Source organism: Merops nubicus, unplaced genomic scaffold (assembly GCF_000691845.1).
Source record: "Merops nubicus isolate BGI_N331 unplaced genomic scaffold, ASM69184v1 scaffold10771, whole genome shotgun sequence".
Lineage (NCBI taxonomy): Eukaryota > Metazoa > Chordata > Aves > Coraciiformes > Meropidae > Merops > Merops nubicus.
This window is the reverse complement of record NW_008586233.1, coordinates 41,429-51,587: the sequence shown is the minus strand read 5'-3', so window position 1 is coordinate 51,587 and position 10,159 is coordinate 41,429. Positions and strand designations below refer to the sequence as shown.

General features: G+C 48.5%; 1 protein-coding gene across 1 annotated transcript in view; it reads left to right on the top strand.

The window, feature by feature from the left end:
• Window positions 1–2,872: 2,872 nt before the first annotated feature.
• The window catches only part of PACS2 (phosphofurin acidic cluster sorting protein 2), a gene marked incomplete at its 5' end in the record, with an annotated part of 48,333 nt that continues 41,046 nt past the window's right edge, over window positions 2,873–10,159 (top strand). The window contains 2 exons of the mRNA XM_008948585.1: window positions 2,873–2,960; window positions 6,190–6,279. Coding sequence (XP_008946833.1) covers window positions 2,873–2,960; window positions 6,190–6,279 — 178 coding nt within the window. The remainder of the gene's footprint in view (window positions 2,961–6,189; window positions 6,280–10,159) is intronic.

Genomic DNA, 10,159 nt, shown 5'->3' with positions numbered 1-10,159 from the left:
AAGGAGGTGCCGCCGTTATCAGAGGTAGTTGTGGCAGACAAATCCTTGCTGTAACCGTGGGTGTGAGTGGTTCAGGATCCTTGTGCTGGTGGCACGGTCACCATGCTGGCTCTGGATGCAGTGACATGCTTGAAATACACCTTTTCATGATGATTTGAGTAAGGTAAGACTCTCTTCTGCCACATATTCTGGAGATTGTTTTGATTTCTAAGCTGCAAACTTAGACTGAAGACCTGGAACAATAAGTGTGTTGAGGGTAAGGGTGATTTGGTGGGATTTAAACTCCCTCCTCTGATGGAGATTATAAACGTTTCATTGTGTTTTGTGTGAAGCGCCTTTTAGTACCAGCAGCCCAGCAATGGGGGATAAAGAAAGCAAATGCATCCCATGTCTTTTTTAGCTGCTGTTGTTTTTCTGATCACTGTAAAGGAGGCTTTTAATTTTTTTTTTTTTTTTTTTTTTCCCAAGCAGCAAGTGCTCCACAGGGCTTGATCAAAGCTCATAAATGATGAATTGAAGGAATGCCCAGCGGAGAACAGAACGCCCTCCTTGTGCTTTGCTGTGTGTGCTGAGAACGCCATTGTTTTTTCCCGTACCTTTTTCATCCTCGAGCTTGGACTGGAGAGAAAGGGCCTTTGTTCCTTGCCTGTCAGCCAGACAATGCCAGCGTGTTGTCCTACCTCTGCTCTCAGCACCTGACCGGCCCGAGCTCTGTGGGTTTTGGCAAGCCGGGCGCGATTGTCCTCTCGCTACGGCGTGACAAAGAAAACAAACGGCATCGCAGGCTCCTTCCTCCAGATCCTGGCCTGGCCACCTCACGGCAGTGGCCACGTGCCTCTGCTCGTGCCTGGCGCGGTGGGAGAGACAGCGGCCACTCCTGCACTCCGGGCTGAGTGGTGCAGCCTCACCCTCACCCAGCCTTCAGTGCACAGCGACGCTGGTGTTTGCCGTGGACGCCGCGGGCCTGTGCTCTCCTGCCTCTGCAGATGCCTGCTTCACTTGGGGGAGCCTCTGCCCTGGGTGCAAGCATGCTCAGTTTCTTTCCCCTCCACCAGCTCAGCAGCTGCCCACTTCTGTCCCCCCAGCACCTCCAGGCTGGTGTTCTCGCATACATTTGCCTCGATGACACTGCACACAGCTGCTGGTGGTGTGACAGAGTGCAATGGAGGGCCATGCGGGCCCAACTTTTCCACCTTCCTCGTAATTTCTAAAGCATCTTTGACTGCGCTGTCTGCTGATGCAAAACTGTAAAGGAGAGAGCTTTTAGTTGTCTCTTTCTCTGGGTTTTTGGCGGGCTGATAGTAGGAACCAGTGGTTTGCAAATGAGTACAAAGAGCAGACAGTGTGGGCTGGAGAAGAGGCTTGCAAGGTCAGCTTTGGAGAGGTGACTGAGTGAAGACCATAAGGGTTAAAGACTGTGTCTTCCCTGTTCCTAGCCCTGTGCAAGAGGGCAGAGTTCAGGCAGGGACAGAGGCATTTCTGGATGAGGCGGGCAGCAGCTGCCTCAACATCTGCCACTGCTTCTGTTGGGAAGAATGTCTAGCTGTGTCTCTCCTGCAGGTTTGCATCCAGGCTGATCGTGTTTACGTTCAGGCATTGGAGCAAAGCAGTGTTTCAGCTTCCCACTGTGATGGAGAAGGTGGTGGTGGATGTGCAAGTCATTCTTGCAGTGGTGACTTTGGTTCCTGGCACCAGTGTGGAATCCTGTAGTTCAAATGCAGGCTTTAGTCAGTGGCAGTTTTGTTACTGCTGCTTGGGCATGCACCAGCATTCAGCATCAGCCCTGATGTTACACTTTATCTAGGAGAAAAGAGCTCTGTGGTGTGCTTCAGAGGAGCCATGCTGACTGGGGCTTGCTAACATCCCATGGCAGAGGCCAAGGATGCCCATGCCATGGGGTAAGACCTGACAGAAAGGCAATACTGGCTCCTGGCCAGTGTGACAGATGATGTCTAGTCACTAGAGTCCAGCTGGCAACTTTCTCTGATTTCTGCTTTCTTCAAGCTGAGCTGTCTTTGCTTCAGGTTTATCTTGACCTGAAGTTTGTTTCTAGGCATACCTTCTTCGTTACACCAGCTGGTGGGAATTTCTGTGAAATTGTGACAGTGGTGTGGTCACATTACCTCAGAGCCTTAACTTGGGTGCACCTAGTCCAAACTTTACCTCCTCCCCATCTCCCTGTGCTGGAAGGCAGAACTGCGAGCAGCTTGAACGAGAACAATGTAGTATTGCCTGGGTAAAGAATGTGATTTACTTGCATTTGTGTGGCATGTGAAGGCCAGGGCCAGAGGGCACTGCTTGAGTCCTCTCCTCTCTTTTTTTTCCCTTTCTCATTAGAGACGCATGAGGCACTTGCTGGTGCTTTTGCTTGGGGGTGAGGAGGAGAATGTGAGGGTTGACAGAGGAGGTGGGAGTGAGGTCTTTGGGAGCCTTCAATCTGAAACTGAAAAAGCCAACAATCTAAAAAAGCTTTGTAAATGAGTTTAAAATTAGTCTGACCCAGTGCTTTTATATAGCTGGAATTTTATTCCTCTGACCCTAAAGCTTTTTGTCTGACTTGGAGCAAGAGTTCCCAGGCTGTGGTTGGTGGAAGTCCATGCTGTGAGGTGCTCTCGTGTGGCCATGGGTCTGTATCAATTCAAGAGCCATCCTCCTGCCCACCTCCTTGTATTTGTAAGAGGCTGGAGAAATGCAGTCTGAAAAGGCAGGGAAGCCTCACAGATTTCCACTCTCTTTATGTCTGTACCAATGTGCGGGTTGTGTCTGGAACCTGTTCACCCTCAAAGTGGGATGCTGCTGTGTGTAAAAGCAGTTGTGAGCTTTTCCTTTTTCAGTCACAATTGTAACTGTTTCTCTTCTGTTCTGTTTGCAGGTTGTGCAGCTTGACATTAAAGAAACTGGTAGTCTTAAAGGAATTGGATAAGGAGCTTATTTCTGGGGTCATTGCTGTCAAAATGCAGGTAATTGCTGGTCAGCTCTAAGGATTAAATGTGTTGCTTGGGTGAAAACACTGACAGATGCCTAAACTGATCTTCTGCTCTGTGTAAGTGTCTGTGGCAGCCAGGGCAATCTGCATGTGTGGAGAGTCTCCTCTGATCCTTCCCCTGTGTTCCCACTGAATTTCACTGTTGTAAGCAAAGAATATTGTTCACTGAGGGCTCAGCATGAGCTTATCTGTATGTAAAAATGCTTTTTACAGATCATATGCTGTCACCTCTTCTTCCTGAGCTGTCACTAAATCCAAGCCTGCTTCTCTGTTTAACATGATTCAGCTCACTTCAGGGCTGAACATGTTGCTAACTTGGTCCTGGTTTGGGGGGTCTGAAAACTGGGCCTTCATCTGCTGATGAGCAGCTCTGCTGTCAGGAGTCCAACTCGTTTTGGAGCCAGCTGCTTATCAGTGGATTTGTAGGGTGCCTGTACATTTTAATTTGTTTCCATAAAATACAGCTGTCATCCTAGGTAAATAACCCACTTTACAGGATATGTTTGTGCCATTTAATTAGGTACCTTACATGTAGGTCACGCTGCCTGGAGGCAGGCTAGGGAGGAAGGGGGACTTGGTTCTATAGTGTGTCACAGCATCAGTTCAGTTCATGTGCTCCCACCGCTGCAAATACTGGAGTATTACTTAATGGGTATAAGCCTAGCAGACCTATAAGTAGAAAAATACCATTAATCATACTGAAAAGAAGCTGCTTTTCAAACAAAGAGTTAAGAAAACCCCTGCAGAGACCTGGTTGTGTCTGAACACAAAATCTCACATGGAAACTGAAGTTGTGATGTCTCTGGGGTGCAAGAACATGTGGCTGAGGGGGAAACCAGGATCTATCATCTCTGGGAGCAGTCCAGCTGGGATAAAAAATGTGTCCCTCTATGCTCACACGCCCACAGCAGGGAGCAGAAGGTCAGGGAATTGCTTCCCACACCTGGATTTTTGGGAACCTTGGAAGAAGCCCAGCTGTGGGGTTCCAGGCTGTCAGATGTTGCTTGTCAGGGCCAAAAGCTTTTCCATATGTTTGTACTCCTTGATGGTGGATGTATCACTGTAAGGGCCTGAGATTTGTCAGTGAATGATCTACGTGCAGAGCCTGTCAGGCAAACCCTTCTTTTCCTGTCCAGGTTACTGCTTGGCTGCTTACACCTTTTATGTGTGAAAAGGTTGGAAATACTGTGACAAACCTGCAAGTCCAGAGGAACTTTTAACACATCTATTTCGGGTACATGTTATGATTTGCCTTGCTACAGTAAATCACATACTGGACCTGAGCACTTCTTCTGTGGTCCTTCCTACACTAGAGCAGATCCCTGAAGAACTGGAAGGCAGAAGGGCTTGCCCTATTTGGGGTGCTCATCTGCCAAGTCCCAGGCTGCAGCTCACATCCCCAGGCCATCCTTTTTTGGCCTTTGACCTGTCCTTCCGGTTGACCTAGAGGTGACAGTGGCTGGAATGACTGCTGTCCTGGAGGCTGCTTCACTTTGCAGATCCTCATGCTGGATCAGCACCTGTATTTTTTTCTGGTGTGCTGTTTAATGGTGGGTCAGTAGCACTGCAACTCTCAGACACAGGTAGCTTTGAAGCCCTGTTATTAAAAGTCTCCTTAGAGATTGCAGGTTATGATGCTGCTGCTGACAAGCTCTTTCAGGGATACTTAATTTTCCAGCACTCAGGTTTTTGACATGGCTGTTGTTTGAGGCTGCTGGTACTGGATTGTCAAATATATGATCTCTGTCAAATGACTCACTGCCTTTGTGTGGGGAATTGCAGGAGAGGTGTCAGGCACTGGAGCGCTTCCAGAGGGGATGACTGAATTCAGACCTAAATGAGAGCATCTTACCTGCTTTTTCCATTTCTGCTTGCAGCCTCTTGAACAGTGATGTTCAAAGAGTTGTCAACCGTACTTCCCAAGCTGTTGCTCTGTTTATCTGCTGATGTCTTTTAAAAGCAGCTATATTTGGTCTTTCATTAGATGTCGAGTTGCGTAAGGGGCGATGCAAGGCTGCTGGTATTAGGAGCTTTGCACCAGCGGAGCAGATGCTGCTGCTGCTGGCAGCCAGGCTTGCTGGGCTTTGCTTGCACGTGTGCTGCTTGTCCTGGGGGAAAAGCACTTTGGTTTCTCACTCTGCTCTGCTGCCTGTCTTCTGATCTGATGGAGCTTAGGCACCTGGGCTTCTCCAGCGAGGAGCCGGCGCTGTGTTGTCCAGGAGCTGAGCAACTGCTGCAAATCACAGCCTGCGCTCGGGCTGCCTGAGCGATGCGTTTAGGGAGGAAGGGTTGGAAACGAGTCTGTGCTTCTCTCTCATCTCAGGATGCTGTTTGAGGCTGCCATAGGAAGACCAAATTTTCCTTTGGTTGTAGCTGGGAGATGTTTACCCCTCTAGTCCATCTCTGATTTCCCAGATGCTGCTTTTTTGAGAGCTGCAGTTCTGTGTGTCTGGGAGATCAGCCCATCTGGACAAAGCCAGATCTGCAGCCTCAGCAAGAACATTGAGCCAGAGACCTCTGAAACTTGCCACTGTTTTGCACAGTGCAGAGGGGTTTGCTGGACAGCTGGCTGTCGTGCTTCCCCAAAACATTCCCTGAAATGCTCATAGAGTAAATAGCCCAGTAACTTGGCATACAGCAGCCCAATCTCAGAGTGGATTTGCAGTTGCTCTGTGATACTGTCAGATCTCCAGATTGCACTGTGATGTTTAGTGGATTTTTTTCTTTTATAACCTCAGCCACTCACAGCTGTAGCAGGTAAAAATCTCCACTTTCCCCAGGGAGGGATGTGTGCACAGAAAGGAAAGACCAATCTGTTGTTACTAATACTGGAGGTCTAAGCATGATGCTGCAGCCTCCAAACCCAGGAGATGATGAGCCTTGCACATATTAGTTGAAGTTAAAATATGAGATTTGAACTTGAGGGATGGGCGTTGACTCATAGCTTTTGTATGTTGGGGTTTGGCAGAACAAAAGCTGCTTTGTTGCAGTTAAAGGACAGTAAATGTGCCCAAATCGTTATTGGTCAAATATCTCCCTTTCATCTCATTAATATTTCACAGGAGTGCGAGGTCAGACCCATCCATTCACTCTTTCTGTGGTAGTCGCTGACCATGTTTCCTGGTTTTCAGTAAATAGTACTGGGGTGGGATGTGAGGGCTGGCTGCTGGGGAGCTCACCCGATGGACTTTGCTTCTGTGCAGGGCTCCAAGCGCATCCTGCGGTCTCACGAGATTGTATTGCCCCCGAGTGGACGTGTGGAGACGGAGCTTGCGCTGACCTTCTCGCTGCAGGTAAGGTGGGATGTGGCCTTGGAGCCGGTGTGCTTGTTGGGCTTGCTGCTTTGCAGTGGGCAGAGAGGTGTGTCGTGGGTCTGAGATGAAGATCATTCTAGTGCTGCCAGAGATGCTTGTTCTTAAGGCAGTCACAGCTGTTTCTGAACAGCTATCTGAGCTCTTTTGGCTTGTCTCATGGCAGGAAGCTCTGGGGAATTTGAGCAAAAATGTCTCAGATGCTTCTAGGATCTGGGGAGGAGGAAGCCCACTAGGAGAAATGCCATAGAAACTCTTAAGAGTTGTTCTTGGGCCCAACCCTGTATCATAGAAGGCAGATCTCTAATCTGATTTCTTGGGGGGAACAGACTTGTTAGTCTGACTTGTCTGGAGGAAACAGGCAAGTTAGACACCAGCTGTAGTTTGTGTATCCTCAGTGCAACAATACAACTTTTGTCTGAATTTCCTCTCAGCATTAAGGGCTTGGAGCAGGGAGCTGCTTCACAGTGTTGGCAGACCTTCCTCGTTGTGCGTCCTGTGTTTGGAGCCCAAGAGCATGAGGACTTTGCAGTCTGTCTTCTTCGTGTTCTGGCTGTGGCAGGATCTGGAGCAGAGCATGGCCCTCTTTTTGCCTTTTGTTGCCTGCCTTATGCATAGGCACTGGAGGGTGGGGGGTGGCACAGAGAATCGTGCTGATGGAAGGCAGCAGTAGGAATGAGACAGGTCAACCTCCAACGTGGAGTTGCTGAGAGAGGCACCAGTTGGCAAGCAGGGAGCAATATGCAGACCGTTAATTCTGGCTCTAGAGTATTAGGAATAATTGGGAATTTCAGCAACTGCATTTTACCAGTTTCTCTTTTCCTCAAACCCTGCTGCCCTGGCGCTACCTCCTGAGTGGGGACATGGGTAAATAGAGGCTGGCTTGCTGCAAGCAAAAGGGAGGATCCTGCATGCATAGAGCAGAGCCAGATAAGCACTCAGAAGTATTCGTATCTGGATTATCTGTGTTTTGGGACTACTGGTTAGATCTTAAAGTCTAGAGTCTGTTCTGGTAATGAGAGAGGCTCAGGTGAGGATGTGCAACAGACTGGTTGTTACTCAGACCTGTGCAGACTGGAAGCAGATGAGATTTCACTGCAGATGGATGATAACCCTGTGGCTTCCCAGGCAGATACACAGATGGCTGATTCTTCAGGTGCTGTCCTGCTGCAGCTCACAGACTGGGTTAACTGCAGCATTGTATGTCCTCCTTGGTCAACAGAAATAACAAAGCCACATGTCAGCAATATGTATTCATGGGTCCTGGGGCTGCAGCTTTCCCATGGTTGGTAGCAGAGTTGTAAGATGAGCCGAGTCTCCCTCTGCCAGTCCTGTGTCAGCAAGGAGCAAATATTTCTGCAGGTCTTTTTGGAATTAACTATGAATAGGAGGGGGTTTTGCTGGGACTGAGAGCAATGCTGCAACAGGACACGGAGTGTTGCCTTTAACTCAGTTTGCCCTAAAGGGACTGGGAACTGGGCCAGAAGAGGGGAAAGTGATGATGTCTGTGACACTGAGCCTTCAGAAGAGGTGAGCAGGCTTAACATAGAGATGTGCTGCTGGTCTCTGACTGCGGGAAGGAGTGGTGATCTTGGATGCAGTAAGGCCTGGGAAGTCTTCCTGAAATAGCACAGCAGGATTTTTATGACAGCTTTTTATTGTTACTTAATTGGACGATGGCTGGAAGCTATTCCTAGCCAACAACTGCAGCTTCTCCCTGATACAGTCTGAATTTAGTGATGGGGATATATTTGAGAGTGGTGATGGGCCATAAAGTAAAAGCATGTGGCTGTCTAAGTGCCTTGCAGCAGCCAGTGTGTCCATATTGCACTATCAGTTCTGCAAACTGCATGCCTTGCTTTGTGCTAGCTGTCTGGATTTGCAGCACCTCGTATCTTCAGAGTCAGCATCTTCTCAGCTGCTTCTCCTGGGTGAAATTCTTGTCCTTTGCACAGAGTGTTTCCTTGTCAGAGCTAAGATAGGAAGGTGATGGTGCAGGCTGGCATAATAATGAGGAGCACATTGTCTGGCAGGTCTCTGCTCAAACAGAAGGGAGGAGTTTCCTGTTGCACTATTACATAGCTGGGATTAGTTAGTGGTGTGTCCAATCCTCTTTTGCCTTGCTAGCTGGGGCTAGGCCAGTGGTAGCCTTTCTGGCAGGTGAGCTACCATAACCCTTACTGCTGGAATGGCTGCTTCTTCTGACCCTCCAAGAGATCCATATGATCAAGTACAATTCCCCAGATAGTCCAAGCACAACATGGCAGCTCTCCGAGGCACTTACTTCCTGTGTTTAATAAAACCTTTCCTGATGGAAGGGATTACATCACTGGGGCTTCAGAAAGAATGTCTGCCCCGACTCTTGTTGCTCTCCTGTATGTGGTGGCACCCGCTTCTCACTGCTCAGAGGTGCCCTGAGGTGCTTGATGCTTACTCTAAAAGCCTTATTTTCCAGTTTTTTGAGACAAACTGTTTTACTCTCCAGCCCCTGTCATGGACTGACAATTACTGAAGAGTTTTGGTACGAACCATTCTGTAGAGTTGGTAAGCCATGGCTGGTGTCAAAAATAGCTTGTCTGTGCTTCAAAGATGACTCAGGTATTCTTTTAGAGGCCTCTGCTTTTAACAGAGGAGCTGAGTGACCTGAGTCTCGCCGTATCTTTTATCTCTGTGAATGCTCATTAGAAGTGGTCAGGCAACACACCTTTGAAAAGCAGAAGCTTGCACATGTGTAGACTTGATCTGTCCAGTTTAATCCCTGAAAATTACACACATTGAAATTAAGTTGGCCTGGGACCAAGCATGACTTCGGACTTCAGTTGTAGGCTTGTACTTAAGCAGCCTTAGTGTGGCCCAAGTGCTTTGACTTGAGAGCACGGAGTCCCTCTCCCTTGTTACCCTTCCAACACGTGAAAGTGCCCCAGAGACAAGGAGGTGGTAGACTTGAATGCAAAAGGTGCCTCTGGCTTTTTGAGCCACTCTTGGCGCTTTCCCTAGTTTTTTTTCCATCCTTGTTAGGGACATGGCATGTGTGTAAAATCACCAGTTCCGTTTGCGCCTGGGTGCAGGTGTGTGTTGAGGTTGGCTTTTAATTATATGGACTGCTGTTCTTCTCTGCAGGGCTTCTTCCTTGTGCATTGCACACTAGATCTTTGCCCTTGCAGAGCAATCAGTTAATTAGTATTCTGCTTGTTTGTGTGGCCACTGCTCCCAGCTCTCTACGCAGCAGTCAAGCTTGCTCTGGACTGCAAATTAATATCTCAGGATTTCTGGTGGCACTCAGCATTTGTATTTATCAAGCATTTTGATTGGCATCAAGTTATTTTCATCATGTCCCAAGGTAAAAAACCTTGTAGGTCTTGCCTGTGAGAGACGCATCCTTCGCTTAGGAATGTCATCTCGGAGATCCCTGCAATTAGGCTCTCCTGTGCGCAGGTTACTTAGGGTTATGTATTTCATGTATTTGGAGCATGAGTCCCATTCACCTCTTCTCAGGATGAGGCTGGTGTGGTGGCAGCTGCATCCGCTTTATCTTTTCTTGAAGTTTGCTCTCCCATTGCATGGCTTCTTCCTCCCACAGCCGGTGAGCTGGGCCCTGGGCACTGTCAGCACTCCGGTGAATAACCCGGCAGAAAGCAGGACCTGGCAGCACTGATGGTACTCTGTGTGGACGAGCGGGGCAAGCTGAGAGAGCAGGGCTAGCCCCACTCTTTGCCCAGTAGTCTCTTCCTGACTTCACAGCCACTGTTCCTGGGGATTTTTTTTTTTGAGATCTGTAAACAATTGCGTTTTCCTGGATGGAACATGTCTCGGAAGGATTTATGTCTTTGCAGCACAGCCTAGTGTAGGACAGGGGTTTCTT